Source organism: Corythoichthys intestinalis, chromosome 10 (assembly GCF_030265065.1).
Source record: "Corythoichthys intestinalis isolate RoL2023-P3 chromosome 10, ASM3026506v1, whole genome shotgun sequence".
Lineage (NCBI taxonomy): Eukaryota > Metazoa > Chordata > Actinopteri > Syngnathiformes > Syngnathidae > Corythoichthys > Corythoichthys intestinalis.
The window spans coordinates 34713659-34733670 of NC_080404.1; the positions used below are offsets into that span (position 1 = coordinate 34713659).

At 37.6% G+C, this 20012-nt stretch overlaps 1 protein-coding gene across 2 annotated transcripts in view; it reads left to right on the forward strand.

Moving 5' to 3' along the window:
- The window catches only part of LOC130923009 (follistatin-related protein 1-like), a 40884-nt gene that overhangs the window by 17941 nt on the left and 2931 nt on the right, over window positions 1-20012 (forward strand). For both annotated transcript variants that reach the window (XM_057848367.1, XM_057848369.1), the window contains exons 3-10: window positions 13998-14110; window positions 14229-14294; window positions 16114-16203; window positions 16287-16416; window positions 18094-18123; window positions 18187-18317; window positions 18410-18528; window positions 18604-18716. In XM_057848367.1, the coding sequence (XP_057704350.1) occupies window positions 14229-14294; window positions 16114-16203; window positions 16287-16416; window positions 18094-18123; window positions 18187-18317; window positions 18410-18528; window positions 18604-18716 (679 nt within the window). In that variant the 5' untranslated portion in view covers window positions 13998-14110. The remainder of the gene's footprint in view (window positions 1-13997; window positions 14111-14228; window positions 14295-16113; window positions 16204-16286; window positions 16417-18093; window positions 18124-18186; window positions 18318-18409; window positions 18529-18603; window positions 18717-20012) is intronic.

A 20012-nucleotide genomic window follows, 5' to 3' on the forward strand; every position in this document is an offset into this window, starting at 1 on the left:
GTTATCGATATGCTCCTGTCAAGAATCGAGATATCGTTTTAAAAATGTGTCAATTTAAAAAAAAAAAAAAAAAAAGGCTGCCTTTGATGGTTCTCGACGCACAATCCATTTAGAATGGGAATGTTCGTACATTCAAAACCAGAGCATTCACAGTCATTTGGTCCGATTTTTGGGGCATTTCCAGGTCACTTGCTTTTCATTTTAGGGCATTTACAGGTCATTTCCTGTTGAGTTTGAGTCACTGCCTATTTATTTGGGTGATTCCCAGATCACTTCCTATTCTGTAAAAATAAACAGCAAGTGACCCATAAAATACCCCAAAATCAACAGGAAGTAACTGAAAATCAACAGGTAAATGACCTTAAATGGCCCAAAATTACTCATTGCCTGGCATTGGCTGCCACTGACGGCCATTGATGTTCAATTCGTTTGAAGTGGGAGGGATGGCAGTGAATGAACAAATGTTCATTCGCTGCCACCCTCCCAGTTCAAATGGATTGGACGTCTACTAGTGATAAACTCATTCCAATTCACAGCAGAAGCTTGTTTTTCTGTTTATTGTTTTTTTGTAGAATATCCTAGAACGATTTCCTGACCAATGTATCGAAAATCGTTTTATCGCTATATCGTCAGATCATCGTTATCGTGAGCTTTGTATCGCAAATCGTATCGTATCGTGAGGTACCAAGAGGTTCCCACTCTTACGAGTCCTCTGAGTCAAAGGTGATGCTTCAACATGAAACTTGCATGAAACCTTTGCATTTACACCATCGTCAACGGTGAGAAAATTATAACGATGTACTGTACAATGCGCATCACATGCGTGAGAAACCCAACCACACCTGCTCTCTTCCTCTCCAAAAATGTAAAGCTTCCAGTTAGCGTCGTAGCGTGCGCAGTTCTGGTTAACGTGTCAAAATAAAAGCATGACTTAGTCAACATGAATGCAGATGCCTGCAGCTACAGGTGCCATTCAACACCTTCTACTCTCAAATTTCATGCATTTGCTAGCTTGTTCGTTTGTCGCCCTTGTTTTGAAATCCCCTACGTAGTGCTGGTATTTGAGTGTATTTGTTTTGTTGTCTTATCGACTCTCTGCCTAACGCTTAGGTTGGTATTATTGATCCCCGTTGACCTACTGTCACGGACCCATTGTTTTATTCCCCCTTTTCTGCGATCGCGTGTATTTTTGTTTGTATTTAATAAACCTTTGAACGTGTCCCTCTGTTGTTTTCTGCTTTGAAGTACAACCTTGTTTCCGCAGTTGCGGACTCTAACATCAGCAAAAAAATAAACCACACATTTCCAAAGATGAACAATGGACTCTCTCCCTCGGCTCTACGATACAGTAGAAATTCACTGTCCACTCGGCTCTCAACGCTTTGTCAGACGGAACATATGGACTTATATCTGGAGGGTTCGTTTTGGACAGGGGCGGAGTGAGTCAATGAAAGACTGGCCCACTTCATGGACAGTGTTGGAAGCCACTCAGAACTTATTCACAACGGTGGCTTTACAGTTCCACAAAAAAGAGCACTGTAACCAGCTCAAAGTCCACATTTAGCACATTTAATTCAAATTTTCTAAGTATTGGCACAGTGAAAATGCATAGTTTTGAGTTCTGGGAGTAGTCAGAGAGGTCTACTACTAATATTCGTCAACCTTTGCCAGTACTTATTCAGATTTGTGGATTTACAGTGCAACAAAAAAGAACTGTAACCTACAATTTACTAAAACGACCCGTTGCTCAGGGGAACGCACATTTATATGAAGCGGTTTTAAGATCAGGCGACTTCATTTCATTTTTAAATGATGACAATAGTGGCGTTATATATTTTAGAGTGTTAAGAGTGTTTTTAAGAGTTGGGAACAAAACCAGAACACGGAAGTCAACTGCCTTGCTGCTCGCTGCATTTACCGTGATGCTTGGATTACACGGGTGCTCTAATTTTAGGATCAGCTCTTTTGACCACGGGCCCACCGGGGAAGTTCCCGTTATCCCAAATGATCTCTCAATCTGCATTACACCAGGAGGGTCACTACACTGTCTGCCTTCCAGTGAAACACAAGTTGTTGTGTATACCACACAACAGGACAGTGGCGGAGCAACGTGCAATAAATTTAGGGAAACGATTCACAAGAGATGTGAAATACTTTCATGAGTACGGTATGTTGCATTTATGGACAACCTCCACTTTATCCAAGTGTGTTACCTGCAAAAGGCTCCATGGAACTACAGGTCAACAAATCATGGCAGATCTACCGTCCTGCAGAGTACTGCCTGACAATCCACCTTTCACAAGGGTCGGCGTTGATTACTTTGGTCCTTTCCAAGCAAAAAGGGGACGAGGACGAGTGAAGAAATATGGCGTAATCTTTACGTGTCTTGCAATGAGAGCCATACATCTGGAAGTTGCGTCTTCGCTTAACACAGATGCTTGCCTAAACGCAATGAGAAGATTTCTGGCCAGAAGGTCACGGAAATGTATTCGGATAACGGAACCAATCTTCATTCAGCGGACAAGGAAATGAAGAAATCAATCAAGGAATGGAACACAAGCAGGATTGAAAAATACTTGCAACAAAAAGGAATTCAGTGGCATTTCAACCCACCAGCAGGATCTCACCACGGAGGAAGTTGGGAACGACTCATTCGTTCAGTGAGAAAGGTCTTGAACGTCACAGTCAAGGAACAAGTTTTGGATGAAGATGGTCTACAAACTTTGTTTGGTGAAGCCGCAGCCATAGTGAACTCCAGACCTATCACAAAGGCATCTTCGGACGTCAATGACTTGGAGGCTCTCACACCCAACCACCTGCTGCTGTCAAAGGTCAAGCCCGATTTGCCGCCAGGATTGTTTCATAAAGAGGACCAATACACCCACCACAGATGGAAGCAAGTACGGTACCTCGCTGACATGTTCTGGAAGCGCTGTTGTAGGGAATACCTCATGCAACTCCAAGAACGTCAACAATGGTCTACGCCTGGAAGAAACTTCAGCATCGGAGACGTGGTGCTGATCGTAGACAACACATTGCCCAGGAATTCATGGCCGCTCGGACGGATTCTGGAGACTTTTCCCAGAAGAGACGGACTTGTTCGTCAAGTTCGAGTTAAGACGAAAACCAATGAGCTTTGTAGGCCGATAACAAAGCTATGCCTTCTACCAGAAGCTGAGCATAGTTAATGGACATATAGGCAATTTGTTGTTATAGAATTTCCAGAGTGTATCATTTAGGCACCTCTATTTAAGTTAGGACTTTTAGGTAATTGTTTCATTGTGGTGATAACAATTAGGGGCTGGTAATGTAGGAACCTAAATAACGTTTAGTTAATTATTCATGTTCGTTGTGAATAATTTGTTTTGATTCAATGTGATAGGCTTGTGATTTATTTATTTGATTTATAAAACGAGCTTATGACGTCACGTTTACGATGTAGACAGAAGGAGCTGTGTGTATGAGCAGGTGTGCTAAGGCAGAAGGAAGAGAGCCACACAGTTTTTTGACCTCTCTCTCTCTAGAACGTTCTATATTTCTCTCTTTTACGGTCAAAGTGGATAATTTTTCGTTTTCTCATTATTCTCTCTGTTTGCTCCTTTGTTTACGTTTTGGATATCGCTCTGTGGAGTCGTTTTTTGTTGGATTAAATGAACGAACTCAAAAGGAGCAGTGAGAGTCCTTCTTGCCGCTGTCCGGCGGGCTTGTGAGGAAGCGAGGGAGAGAGCCTCGTGCTGGGGCCCTTTTTTGTTGGTTGTAACCTACAACCCCGGTGCTCCAGGCCCTTCACTTGCTTCCAGTCGTGTTTAGAATTAAATTTAAAATCCTCCTTCTTACATTTAAGACCATTAATGGGTTGGGGCCATCTTATCTCACCGATGCTCTGGTTCCATACTGCCCCAACAGAACACTCCGCTCTCAGAATGCAGGTCTACTGGTAGTTCCCAGGGTTTCTAAAAGTACTGTCGGAGCTAGAGCCTTTAGCTACCAAGCCCGTTTTATGGAATCAGCTTCCAGCTAATATTAAAGAAGCCGAGACAGTCTGCACATTTAAGATTAGATTAAAAACGTTCCTATTCGACAAAGCTTTTGGTCAGGCTAGTTGAAGTTGGAGTAGACTCACAGTTTAGTCTAAGCTCCACTAGAAACTATAATGCTGGGGGAAGTACAGCCACTGAGTTCTGTCTCCTTTTTCTCACTCTACCTACCAGTTGTCTTACTTTATTTCTATTTTCCAATGTTAATATCTAGTTGTCTAGTCTCTTCATCACTAGTCACCCGGTGTCCCCTTTAGAGGGGAGGGGCTATTTTTCAGCTGCAGCCTCCTGACTGTCTGGACCCCTGGCTGGATGGACGTCCTCGTTGCTACCCCCATCTCATCTGGCTTGATGGACCTCTTCTTGTTCCTTTACTCCACTGCATCTTTACGGACTGTAACTTCGCCTGCTTATTCCCATTAGCAGTCCTGGGGCTTCCTGTCTATCCGTCCTGGGAGTGGATCTCTCCTGACTGTGATACTCCCCAAGGTTTCTCATTTTCTCCCAAAGACTCTGGAGTTTTTGGAGTTTTTCCTTGCCGACATGGAGGGTCTAAGGATGGGGGATGCCCAGGACCCGAACTTTATTTATTCATCTTTGTTGCTTCATTTGCTGTTTCTGATTGTGTATCATATTGCCTCTGCAAAGCCCTTTGAGAAAACCATGTTGTGATTTAGGGCTATACAAATAAAATTGAATTGAACTGAATTGAAGTGAATTGAATTGAAAATTGGGATTAAAACTGCGTTTTGCGCTTCTTTGGTTCATTTGACGAACAATAGGGCGACCGGTTACGACTCAGTTATGTCAGTAAACTTCCCCCTGAGGTGATGGTGGGACTTTAAAGTTAATGTTAGTGTTTCATATTAGGGTTCAAAGCTAGGTTTCAGGGTTGAAGCAGGGGCGGAGCTTGGGGTGGCGGTGTGGCCACACCTGGGCCTGGTTTCAAGTTATGTCCCTAAATTACTGAATGAGTTTAGGTTCGAGTTACAAACCAGATTTACCCTAAAACACTGGTAGGGTTAAAATAAAATAAATTTACTCAATGTTATAAAAGTTGAGTGAGTTTTTAATAGATGAAAAATCCATGTAATGGATTGAGTCTCCATTTTCCAACTAGGTGAATTGTGAAGATGTTTTTCCAATTTATAGTGATTTGGGGACATGAGAAATGAGAATTCTATATATTTTGAGAGACACCAAAAACATTTTTTCTGTGTTGTTTGTTTATGAGCGCACAATAGGAAGGAGTGATAAGAAGCACAGGCCACTTCATGACTGTAGGTCCAAGAAAACCTGACAGAGAAAAAACAACAACAATATTTTAACAATCTTTTTATATTACACCGCAGAACTTGTGATGGTTCGGAAAGACTGCTGCTTTCCTGCAGGCTGTGTGTGCGCTCGTGTGGGTCCGTGCACGTGTACATGTATGTGTGGGTGTGTGGATTGCTGAGTGAAGTCCCTGCTGAATTGATTGTGCGCGGCGGTTATGCCATGTGACTCTAAAAGTAAGTTGGGGAACATGGCTTCGAGTGTTTTTCGTATGATGAAAGAAGCTCATTTGTGTTTTGATCAGCGACGTGTGTTTTGAAATCCTGCGGTCCATCAATGAAAGGCTTTTAAAATACAAGTGGCTGGAAGATCAACAGATAAGCAGGGAATCTTGCTGTGGTAACACTGAAGATATTTTGTCACAGACACTACATCTGGCAAGTAGTAGGATTGATTCACTTTTCCCACATTTTGTTGTTACACATTTATTTCAAAACAGATTGCAAAACAGATTCCATCCTGTTGACCTGGAAGGGCAGGCTGTGAATGACCATGTTTCAGTGCCATTGACAGCAATGGACCTCCAATCCATTGACATTGGAGGGGCTGGCAGCATTTCAAATCAAAATTTAAATTAGCCAGAAAAGTCAACTGTTAGCATCTTGTTTGGATGTGTCCAAATTATCAGGGTTTGCTCTCTAACTCAAAAACATCCCCCTTGGCTATTTCGCCATTGAATCACCAGTCTCGGACGAGCACTCACGCAGACATTTTATCATGTAGAACAAACTCAGATAAAAAGCTTGAAAAAAATGAATTTATTAGTTCAGAAGTGAAACTCTTTAGCATTCATAAACACTAAAAAAAATGAATAAAACCATTGTGGTGGGAAGTAAATGTTACTTTTATAGAGCAAGTGCAGAGAAATATATATGGAATCACTCCATTCTGAGAAAAAAAAAATGGAATAATGAGAAGCAAACAAAAAAATAACAATCAAAACATATCTCTAGTATTTAGTAGCACCACCTCTGGCTTTTATGACAGCTTGCAGCTACAGTAGTTCTAGGCTATTTGCAGGCAATGACATTGACTGGATGAGTCTTTCTCCAAGGAATGCTTTAACAGTTATAGCCCTGTGGCATGATGCATTGTCATCTTGGAAAATGTCAAACATATTTTCAATTGAAGGGATAAGAAAGCTGTCTAAAATTTCAATGTAAACTTGTGCATTTATTGAAGATTTAACAACAGCCAACTCCCCAGTGTCTTTGCCTGACATGCAGCCCCATATCATCAAGGACTGAGGGAATTTTGATGTTTTCTTCAGGCAGTCATCTTTGTAAATCTCACTGGAACAGCACCAAACAAAAGTTCCAGCATCATCACCTTGTCCAATGCAGATTCTTGACTATTGACAAAAATCCCTCAGTCCTTGATGATCTGGGGCTGCATGTCCGTTGATCGCTCGTGGACAAAATTCTACCAATCTGTGCAGCCTGTGTTAACATTGGGTGTAGATTGATACACCGGCCACTTGAGTGATCAAAATGAGGCAAAAAATGCAGATATTGATTGCAATAAAGCTTTTAGACAACCTGATTCAATTTCTTGTTTTATTTAAAACAATTGGTTCATGTGCAAAACAGGTCAATAAATCACAATTTATATATACTGTAATTATTGGAAAAAATATTAGACATAGTCTCGATATACTGTATGTCCATCAACGTAAGTGTTGTTGTGAGGCACATTATATTGTCTTCCCTTAACTAGCAGTGTTTTCTACCTGTTAACAAACGCACAAAAAATGTGTAATACTTGAATTTATGCATTTAGGGTAAAAAGCCCGTGTATGACTTGTAGTAAATCAGTGTTTGTTTTCCATTTCTTTATCGTTGAAGCTAATGCAAAGCTAATGATGTCTCAGCTGTGACAACACATAAAATGGTAGTCAAATTGAACATAAATGTACCTGTTATTGCTTTGTGGTGGCACTGTCATTGTTCCACATCTGCCTTCATGAACACATAATTCTCATATTCATGTATTAGGACACATTCAACTGGATGCTTAGGATATTTTTTAGACACCTTATTGTATTTCCATCAACTGTCATAAAATAAATAAAATACAAGGCTATTTTGAGCACAAAAACACACACAAAAAAATAAATTGGGGGGTGGGGGGTGCGCTACTTTGCGGTTTTTCACTTATCGCGGTGGGTTCTGGTCCCCATTAACCACGAAAAACGAGGGATCACTGTACACTGTGGTGATGGTGAGTCATCCAAAGTCTTTCCAAACAGCTATTCAAGTCATCTAGTGAAAGTTTCTTTCAAAAAATATATATCTTTTTTTTTTTTTAATATCGCAATATAATATTGCAATACATTGCAACCCCCCCCAAAAAATCGCAACAATAGTTTTTTCCAATATCGTTCAGGCCTAATATACAGTGGGGAGAACAAGTATTTGATACACTGCCAATGGGTTTTCCCATTGACTGTGTATCAAATACTTGTTCTCCCCACTGTATATATATATATATATATATATATATATATATATATATATATATATATATATATATATATTAGGGCTGTCAAAATTATCGCGTTAACGCGCGGTAATTAATTTTTTAAATTAATCACGTTAAAATATTTGACGCAATTAACGCACATGTCCCGCTCAGACAGTATTCTGCCTTGTGGTAAGTTTTACGGCAAGGCTTTTTGTGCTGTATAACAGCGAACTCTTGTGGTCGCTTTGCGACATGGTTTATTGTTGTCTTGCCAGTTCAATATGGCTGCACGACGTCTCGGGCTGACGCCTACGTTGTAATGTTGTGCTTATATGATCCTTGGACAAGATTTGTCCGTAAGTATGGTTGTTGTAAATAATGCACATATTATGTTAGTAAGGGAAATGTTATATTTTTTGTATGAGACGCTTTTTGTTTATGTTTTGTGAACCTGTATAGCGTGCTAAGCTAACGTTGTTGCTAATGCAATGCTTGTGTACTTTTTTTTTTGTAGTTTTACGACTGTCTAAAGAGGACAATAGTTTGAGGCCATTTTATTAATAAATCAGATGAAAAAGAAAGAAGTCTGATTATTATGGCGTCGTTCACTAGCTGTCTAGCTTTGGAAAAAGTAGACGCTTCAGAGTGAGGACAGCATGGACAGATTTAAATGACAGTAGAGTGAAATGCCCACTGCAGTCCTTGTGTACCGTATGTTGAATGTATATATCCATCTTGTGTCTTATCTTTCCATTCCAACAATTTATTTTACAGAATATATATATATAATTTACAGAAAAATATGGCATATTTTATAAATGGTTAGAATTGCGATTAATTGCGATTAATTACGATTAATTAATTTTTTTCGATTAAAAAATTTAATCGTTTGACAGCCCTAATATATATATATATATATATATATATAGGACTGTCAAATTTATCGCGTTAACGGCGATAATTAAATTTTTAAAAATTAATCACGTTAAAATATTTAATGCAATTAACGTATACGCTGCACGACCCACTCACGCATTGTCGCGTTCAATCTATAAAGGCGCCGGTTTGCCAAATTTGCCTTTATTTAATTGGCTAAAGCCTTAAAATCCCCCTCTCCACAAATAAAAATATCGTGGGAAGCAATGTGGGGAAGAAAAGTAGTAGTTGATCTTTTTCTTAACACCATATGTTATTTCTCAACACAGAGAAGATATATCAATTGGTGTCACTACGCACAGTCATGGTTGCACTTCCCATCATGCATTTGGGCAGAACAGTTATCATTTACTGAAAGCTCAACAAATACCCTAGATGGCAATATTTAGTCACAATATACAAAGTCACATTTATCCTTTAAGATTTACAAGTCTTTCTATCCGTGGATCCCTCTCACAGAAAGAATGTTAATAATGTAAGTGCCATCTTGAGGATTTATTGTCATAATAAACAAATACAGTACTTATGTACTGTATATTGAATGTATATATTCGTCCGAGTTTTATTCATTTTTTTCTTAATGCATTGCCAAAATGTATATGATCGGGAAAAATTATCGGAAATGATTGGAATTGAATCGGGAGCAAAAAAAAAAGCATTCGGATCGGGAAATATTGGGATCGTCAGATACTCAAACTAAAACGATCGGATCAGGAGCAAAAAAAAAAAACATGATCGGAACAACCCTAGTCTTAATATATTAATATAATATCTAAAAATAACATAATAACCAAAAACTGTCACCTGTTTAAGGTTTCAAAAGATTTCTATCATTACAAAAATACCAAATTTTACAAGTTCACAAAATAAAAAGCATTTATAGTGTCACCCATCTATATTTCGTCAGATTCAACAATATGCGCGTTTCACCCCACTCATCCGTGTGTCAAAGGAGGTGTGACCGATCCAGATAAGCTCACGCCTGCCTGGTGTACACTACGACACCAGCTGATCGCCTCCTAAAAATAAAAACAAGACAGTGAGGTCAGGTGAGCCATATTTTCATATGTGTGCTCTTGTAAGGCAAAGTTATGCTCGAGTGACAAGATAGCAGAAGTGTGAAATACCGGTATGTACACACACATGAACGCACACACACATATAGTTTACAGTAATTGAATCGGATAAATTTAGTAAATTACATAGTTTGTTAAACTCTACTCAACTTTTAGATAGAGTGCACCGCGTAGCATCCAAAGGGGTTGGTTGCTGGTTCAAGCCCCGACTGTATGCTGTTAAGTGGCTTTGGGCAAACATTGAACCCACCCTAAATTAGCACAACTCAAGCAATGAAATTTTGTGATTCATTGAATGAAATGTTACACCATGGTTAGACAACAACATTTAAAAAAGGCATTGTGGTACAGAGTGTTGAATACAATGAAGTGTTTCTCACAATGTTTGGTTAAGTAAGAAAGTGAAACCATTTGACAACAGAGGACCTGGAGGGCAGCTGTGGTTCTGCCAATTGTTTTGGAAGATCGAAAGATAAGGATTGATTGAGGTTAGTTACAAAATGGAGGATGGACCCCGACTTGAAACACAGATTGTATCTTGAAACACTACTTCGTCTTTAAAACTTGAATTCATTCGGTGATAAAGTTGCAACATAGAAAAATATACATGTCATTTTTTTTAGCTTTTCATTTCTAATACATTTGCAAACACAAAAAAGTATATGTATCATTTATTCAATTTTCAGTTTAGTTCAGTTTTCAGTTTAGCAAGACACGTGGGCTGTTACCATTTTTTCGCTCCATGTAATGAAATGAAAAGACCCAAAAACTGTGATATATATATATATATATATATATATATATATATATATATATGCTCTTCTGCTCTTGCACTCCTCTTTAAAAGAAACTGCTGTGTTTTAAGCCAAAACAACTGTTGTGTTTGATAGAACTGTATGTCTGTGTTCTGCCATAGCAGATTCATGACGCATTAAGTCCCCCCAAAATTTTTAATTTGTCTGTTTTACCCTGAAAACCCCCGTTTACAGACGTCGCGCAACCGCTTTTGTTTTAACCCAGCCATAAAATAAGGTAATTAATTATAATTATTATTCAAAATGTCTGTCATTTTTAGCTTTGAATCATTAATTGATGTCTAATATTTTGTTTAAAAAAAAGAAAAAAAGACTTTAAAAAATTATTCACTCGCATATTTTAAACTTTTAAACAAATGACGTCACAATGAAAAAAAAAATGGCGTCTGTAAAAAAGTCACGGATATCTACCTCATAACAATCGCTTAATTGGAATTTTTTTTGTTACGATCGCATTTTTTTCGATATGTTAGATGATAAATAATCGATCCAAACAAAGAAAAATTGAAAAAAAAAAACATTTAAAGGGGTAAATATATGAAAAAGAAAACCTCGACCACTCCTTGATGTCTGCGATTTCTGCATCACAACCCTTGTTATATTGCCATGTTTCACCCATAAAATCCCCCAAAAATCCAGCTCTGGGCATTCATAACTGTGTCTTGACACTCAGTGATACATGCTACATGGAGTTTTTGGATTAAAACAAGGTAAGTACGCGATAATATCTCCTTAAAGTCATGGCGTCTGTAATTCTGCTCTCGCATGCTCTCGCCTCCAGATAGGGTTTTGCTGTTTAAAAAACCTTTTTCTTTTTTTTTTTTAAATGCCTCCTGTTCAGAATGTTTCTTCCCCCACAAAATGGAGATTTTAAGCTTTCCAATGATGTATCACACATGCATATCGGACAATTTTGAAATTTGGCCAAATTGGGGGTCTCAGAGCGGAACTTCAAGTCACCTGAGCGTTTTCCGCCATATATATACTGGATATTTATATATACGGCGGAAAACACTCAGGTGACTTGAAGCTCCGCTCTGAGACCCCCAATTTGGCCAAATTTCAAAATGGCCCTATATGCATGTGTAATAATACATCATTGGAAAGCTTAAAATCTCAATTTTCTGAGGGAAGACAAATTTTGAACAGGAGGGCATTTTTAAAATGAAAAACATTTTTAAACCCCTAAACCCTAACTCGAGGTAAGCGCATGCGAGAGCATAATTAAAGACACCATGATTTTAATGAGATATTATCGCGTACTTACCTTGTTTCATTCCAAAAACTTTGTGTAGCATGTCTCACCGTCCAGACGCTGCTGTGAATGGCCACAGCCGGACCTTTTGGGGATTATATGGGTGAAACACAATAATATAACAGGGGTTGCAATGCAGAAATCGCAGACATCAAGGGGTGGTTGAGATTTTCTTTTTCATATATTTACCCTTTAAAACGTTCATTTTTTCAAGTTTTCTTTGTTTGGATCGATTATTTATCATCTAACATTGAAAAAAATGCGATCGTAACAAAAAAAAAAAAAAAAAAAAAAAAAAAAAAAAAAAACAATTAAGTGATAGTTATGAAGTAGATATCCGTGACCTATTTACAGACACTATTTTTTTTTTCATTGTGACGTAATTTGTTTAAAAGTTTAAAATATGCGAGTGAATAATTTTATAAAGTTTTTTTTTTTTTTTTTTAACTAAATATTAGACATCAATTAATGATTCTAAGTTAAAAATGATAGACATTTCGAATAATAAATATAATTACTTACCTTCTTTTCATGGCTGGGTTGAAACAAAGCGGTTGCGCGGTGTCTGTAAACAATTGTCTCCAGGGCAAAACGGAGAAATTAAAAATAGTTCAGTGGCTTAATGCGCCATGAAACTGCTATGGCAGCATGTAGATATATTGTTCTATCAAACACAACAGTTGTTTTGGCTTAAAATACAGCAGTTTGTTTTAAAGAGGGGTGCAAGAGCAGAAACTGCATTTTCAGCCTTGTCTGTGTTATATATTTACACATATATACAATTTGACTCTGGATTATTTTTGTTAATGAATAAATAGATAATACATTAATAAATTGTCAATAAAAACTGAATAAAATTAAAAGGAATAAAAACTGAAATACACTGGTTATGGCCCCCAATAACACTCTCAAATAGATTAAAAAAAAAAAAAAAATCAGTACTGTATAATAGAGTCACCTACTGTAAAAAAGTTGAAATAATAATAAGTTTTAGTATTTAATATTTTCATCAAACAGCAATGTCGAATTCATGTACATAGAACTATTAGGGTTTCAAATTGGGATTTCTAGCCAAGTTTAGGTATTAAATATTTTTTGAGGTTCAAAATTCAGGCTTCACATTTGGAACCATAATAAATACTTGTATGAAAAGCACTTGTAGCCCATAAATTGAAAATGATTATATGAAAAGCATTAGTTATATTTTTACTGGGTGTCATTCGTACCTCAAAACGCCTTCAACAGATTACCCATGATTGGGTCTTTATTATTCAATCCCAAAAAACGTTGCTTCAATCAAGATATGTATTTTCAATCAAAAAGTCACTTCAATAAAAAAAAAAAGTGTTTGAATTCAAAAATTAATTTTAGACTCAAAAATAGCATTTAAAAACTTATTGTCTTTGATTGAATTAAAAAACAAAAAATGTTTTTAATGATTGAAGACACATTTTTGGGGATTGAATAATAGACACAAATCTACCTGAACAGTATGAAAAGAAACAGGAACCTCTCATTCATGTGAATGTCTTCCTCTACTGGCGACAGTGTGGCTCTACTAGTACATTAAGAACCTGACCACACCAGACAATCATAAACGCTACATTTCTCTAGTAATTTATATTTACGTTGTTTTTTTTTTTCAGCTATACTGTTGAACTTATTCACCACGATTGATCGCTGCCAGCCATCCCAGTTCAAAAGGAATGGACGTTTATCACCATTAATGGCAACCAGAGTTAAGATTAATGTGATGATATAAAACAAATCTAGCAGTCAATCATTTTTTTCTTCAGATGATTATGTTGTCTCACCTCAACCATTCTTTTCAAAAAGAACAAACTTCATTTTGGCAGACATTTTTATTGCACGTATGGCCACATTCTATCACGCCGCCTGGACATGTTGTAAATTGTCTAATAATTATAACAATAATCCGTCCTGCTGGCCTTTGTTTTGTTATCTCAACACGTCATACAGCTGCTTCCAGGCTGGCCTTTAACTTGTCATTCTTCAGGATGTGTGTGTTGTGGGGGCTAGTGACAGCTGGTGTGTCTGTCCCTGCTTCCCTTCTCCCCAGTGCCTCCTCTTCACCCAGTGCACTAATGATCCTGCAGCAGAGTGTTCCTGAAGCAGATGCTGAAATATTGACCTAATTGGAGATAACTCAAAATCTTTGAACAAAGAAGCACGGTAAGATATTCATTCCATCTTAACAAATGCTGTATAGTCATGCTTTTATCTATTCATTGAACTGCATGTTTAAAAAATATATATTTAATGATATAATGTGCTGATGTCTCTGGTGTAGATGCTGACCATCTCCGTCTTGCTGTTTCTGCATTCTCATGCGGTCAGCACCTCCCCTGTTGCCAAGGTAAACACCATATTTAACTGTATATGAGTTGATACAATATACAATATATACTATTGAATGCAGGAAGATTAATCAGTAGGGTTCTACGCAGCAACTTAATGGATGCTGTTTAATATGTTTCCCTTTGGAAGAATGAGAGCAATATCGCCGCTCAATTTTTCGAGGTCAAGAACAAGCAAAAACAGTGTGGTCAAGTTTTGTTTTAAAAGCTATTTTAAACACTGAAGGAGGTTTAGTTATGCTGGTCACAATAAAAGTCACAATTGTGCCAAATTCATCCACAGAAGTTCCCTGCCAACACATTTGGGCATATGAGCGTGTGTAATTTTAAGGCAGCTGTACCCTTTGATCATGGACCCCCTCCGGCACACTACATTAATTTTTTTACTGCAGTAAAAATGATATATAAAACGATAATAGTAATCTTCTGTGAAAACTTACTAAGTAACTAACAACTTTGTAGGTTTATTGTGTGTTTGGTATGCAAGTGTATAGTTGCAATGAGGAAAAAAAATCAGCATCAAGTTGCAATGTCATCAGTTTCATGTTTTAACATGCTAAATTGTTTGATGTGATCAGATTTCACATTTTAACACACAGCACTTCGAATTGATGAGGACACAAACATTGGGGATATCGCTAACTAGTAGCCTGGCATGCACATTGCACTGTTTTCGCTTCTATTTGCAGCTCTTTTCGTATTTTAGTTGCGTGAACACCAGCATATTCGTAGTCCTGTATTAACAATTTACTACACACCATGAAGTGAGAGTTAGGTGGACAAGCACTACAAAAGATGAAAAATGTATACTGTATAAGCTGTAAACTAGGGTTGGGCATCGTTTGAATTTGAACGGTTCCGGTTCCAAGTCCGATTCCACGTTTCGATTACGTTTCCAAACGATTCTCGATTCCGATTCTTTTAATAGGCAGGGTCAAAAAAGTTGCATTGTTTACTGTATATTAATTTCTTAAATTCTTGAATATTTTTTAAAATTATATAAAATTTCAATTAGCTTTGAATTTCTCACAGGGCTATTTTTAACTTGAATATAGATATCAGTCTTTGAACTAGAATTTTTTTCTCTTCATTTTGGAAAAATTGGAAAAATTATGGGAAAAAAAATAAAATCTGAGGGGTTCATATCTTGGACGTGATTACTTTTGGATACTTGCATTTATATTATATTATATTATATTATATTATATTATATTATATTATATTATATTATATTATATTAATAAATTTATAGATTTAAAAAAAATATATATTTTGGAGCATATTGATTTTCATTTTTTATTATATCTTTTTAACCTAAAAGGTGAATGAATCTACATCATTTTTATAAATACACGATTGGAATTATTTTTCAGTAATTTTATATTTAAATAATAGGAATATATTCAAAAATAATTCATACTGAGTTCAAATAAATACTATATTGTTTAAAAAGTAGATACTCGATTTCAATGTACATAAGTAATGATTAAAATGAATGGAAATCCATTTAAATTTAAACTGCATTTAAAAGTTATTTTTGTTATTCTTTATATACATATATATTTTAATTCTTTAAAAAAATATGGACATCTGGTTCTGAGGGTTAAAATGATTTCCATTTTAAATACCAGTACATCACATAAATTTTTCTTCACAAAAGTCTTGAGTGTGTGAGAAGCTGCGAGTGTCTTCATCCTGGTCAAAGTGTCCAGCTGTAGAGACTCTTTGTCATTTAAATCAGGTTCCCACTGGGGGTTCAAAGTTCACCATCTGCCGATCAACACACACACAAGTGACTATCACGGAATCTGATTTCAGGAGGATTCTGTCTGTGCTGAAACTTTCTGCGGTGCTGGGCGGGAGTGTGTTTCTACTGAGAGAGGCGAACCCGTCTGTCGCTGTTTGGAGGTAAAACAAACAAACAAACAAAAATGTGTTTACTGCACTGGCTTTTGCTTGTTTGTGATCCTTTTTTTCCCGAATCTTTTCAGCAATGCATAGGTTCAGAACACTGGGTGTGCGGGAGCAACAACAAAAGCTACCGGAACCACTGCGAGCTGCACCGAGACGCCTGTGTCACTCACACCAAAATCCACGTGGAGTACGTTGGACCTTGTCATGGTGTGCACAATAACAACAGACACAGTAACATACACTTACTCAAATTCCAACTGGATAACCTTTTACTTCATGGTACTAGTAGATCCTGGAACTAAACGGGCCCAATCAGGTAGTTAGTTCAACTGCAGCCCATAAGGTTCCTGTAAATATCAGACCCAAAATGTCTTCTTTTACCCGCTGACCCAGATAGCAAAATATAACTAGAGCGGACATGGGCCAGATGTACAACAAATTACGCCCCAATTTTGTAAAATGGATCCACCCAAGCGTCTTTTTGAACAATGGGCCAAACTCACTATGAATTGACTTGCCTGATCAGCAAAAAGTTGTGGGCCAGAACTGGTCTAAAGTAGCAGACATGACATTAGTTACCCAACCTGGGCCAGCACTGGGCCTGATGTTGTCCAAATTCCCAGATAGCAAAATATATGTAACTGGAGTGGACATGGGCCAGATGTAATGCAAACTTCGCCCCAATTTCGTAAAAGAAATCAACTCAAGCTCAATACGAATTCACTAGCCAGTTCAGCAAACAGTTTGGGCCAGAACTGGTCACAAGTAGCAGAAACCACAATGTACAGCCTGGATAAAAAAGATTATTCCATTTGGAACAAGTAATTTCACATGAAAGATAACCCATTTTTAGACTGCAAGCAACATTTTGTATTTGTTAAGGTCTTGGGGTTACAGGGGACCTAAACACAGAGACGGGAGGCGAACTGGCAGTGGTAGCAAGAGTTTTTCGGTTCCATGAAGTGGCGGATAGTGTTCGAAGAATTTGTAGGGCAGTTTTATGATAGAACAGGTAAACAGACATGCGTTCTGGCAGGTAAGCAATACTGGATCTAGGGTTAAAAAAACCAAAAGTGAGCTCAGTATCAGAATTACAAGATTCTTTGTTAGCTGAAAGCTGGAGTGACAAACTCGTGGGGTTGAGTAGTTGATCTGGCACCTATGTGAGGCCAAGGACTGGTTTAAGTAAGCTACTGACGATGATCACTGGCACTTGGTGCCAGGCTCACCCATCTGTCCAATCCTGAACTCAAGGCAGTGACACACATACATACACACACAAGGAGGAGGAGCAGAGCACAGGGGGCAGGGGCCCTAACAGTACTCAAACATTGAAAAATTTACTGCAATACAAAGTAATTGCTTTCTCCACCCATCTGTTGTTCGGCAACAAATTTTGAATAACTTAACTGGCAGAACACTTGAATACATTGGCCATTGAAAGAGAGCTCAAGGGTTTCACAAGTTACCCAGCAGCCTCAGGTTCTGAGCTGTAGACCTACAGATGACAAATATTTGTGATTACAAATGATTTAATGATAAAGGCCTATCAAATAAAATACTGAGTTGTGGACCATATAAACACAATATAATCACATTACAGTATGATATATTGAACAAAATAGGCCACAAATTTAACACTGAAAACAGTTTTGATACAAATCTGGCCCAGTGCTGGCCCAGTTTGGGTAACATGTTTGCCATGTGATATGCTCATTTTGTATTAATTTCCGCACTTAACTTAGGAATGTTTTAAATAAACTGAGTTTTGGTGGATCATGAGATCAGTGGTCCAAACACACAATGGTCCTCCAAATGTTCCTTAATCTCTTTGAACTACTACCTCCTCCGAAGTGTTGTGATGTTTTTTTTTTCCACTTACAGAAAAAGCAGAAAAGCTTGACATGAATCCAAGTAAGAACGATACTCGTTTTTCATTGCAGCAAACTTGTCACTAATGTTGATGTGTGGTCGCAGTGGTTTGTTTCCAGTCCGATCGGGACTGGCTGAGGGATCGAGTTATCCGGTGGGTCCGTGCGGAGGTGACATCCGATAACCAGACTTTCTATGCCTCAACTGTCACTGACCTCATGCAAAGTTATTTCCAGGTCTCACATCCTATTATTTTATTCATGTGTTACTCATTCAAATTGATTTTGTTTGTTCCCTTTGCATAACGTTTTTGTCAAACATCTTTCAGATGTATGACAGTGGAGATTCTCAGCTGGATTCCAAAGAGTTCCTGAGCTTCCTGAATCAAAACGAAACAGCCCTCAATCTCACCTACTCCGAAAATCCTGACATCAACCTGCTGCTCAGGTACAATCTTCAGATGATTGACCTTTTCTGCAAAGAAACCTCATGGCATGACATTTTAAATGTTCGTGCTGGCAGGTCCTTGTGTGTGGACGCTTTGATCGAGTTGTCTGATGAGGACGCAGATTGGAAATTGAGTTTAGCAGAGTTTATCAACTGTCTAACACCGAGCTTCCATCCGCCGGAAAGAAGTAAGCTCTTACATTCAGACACATATAAAATACGTACCCTTAGTTAGTATTTTCAGGCCAATAAATAGTCTTTTTAGCACTATAGAGTGCACCTTACAACAATTCACATCACACAATACGATGTAATAGAAGTTAAGTAAATACAAATACACATCAGCCTATAACACACAATTGTCCATTTTTAATATGGGATAGATATTTACATAGAAAACTGTTTGACAGAAAGATTTGATTGCACAAAAATCTTTTTCTAACCACATTAACATCATCAAAGCCCCAAGTTGCCTCCTCAATCACAGTGTTGTCAAAGACGACTTGAATTTTTTTTTTTTTTTTTTACGGATTACGCCTCAGAAAAGTAATCTAGTTACTTTATTGATTACTTTATTATCAAAGTCACTAACTTACTTTAAAAGTAATTTATCGGTTACTTTTTACCTATTTTTCTCCCTTTGCTGCCTCAACATAAGAATGACAACAGAAAAATGTCATCGCACTTAATTGACTTTTCGATAATTTAATTTAAAGGGGAAGATCAGAATTTATCACAAAAGGCTTAATCTTCGAGTTAGCGGGGGTTTAATTAGTCAATGATGTTGATTTCAACCACCATTGACTCGATCTAGCTTAGCCACTCCGGAGCCCTGAAACTAACAATTAACTGACAAACTGCATAGAATTTGATGAAATCAACTCCACCGCCTAATTAACCGGGTATGGATTTAGGGGTTAGGGTTAACAGCATATCAGTGCCAATGTTAAACAATGCAAATTGACTGCACAATAATCAACAACACACTATAAATTGCACAGTGCAATAAACACAAAGGGCGTGACGGGCACGAATGCGGGCGGACAACCCGAAAGTACGCGGTACACACACGTGGTCAATTTAGCCACAAAATGTTGCGGCAACTAAGCACTTTACACTCAATTGAACTTACAACGCATCCCAAAGATGCTGAACGAACACGTCACCTCACGGCCTTAAATAAACTACTATTTCACTCAAGTTAACGGTTCAAAACAGTAAAAAATATACTCAAGTCCCCATTTTGTATCCGCAGCTTTAAAGTACATTCAATTAATTTAAAGTTGTGAATCAACCATTAAAAGTTGTTAAAATGGCTCCCGTTATTCTATAATTTCCCTTATGTCTACTTTCGACATGTGAAAGTTTTAAGACTGTTTAAAAGACAGATTCAAGTCAAGATTTTAGGAGTATTTTAGATAAAAAGTTAATTAGGTTTGCTTGGAGGTTCGCTACAACAGCCTTCCAGGGAAGTTTACTGCTTT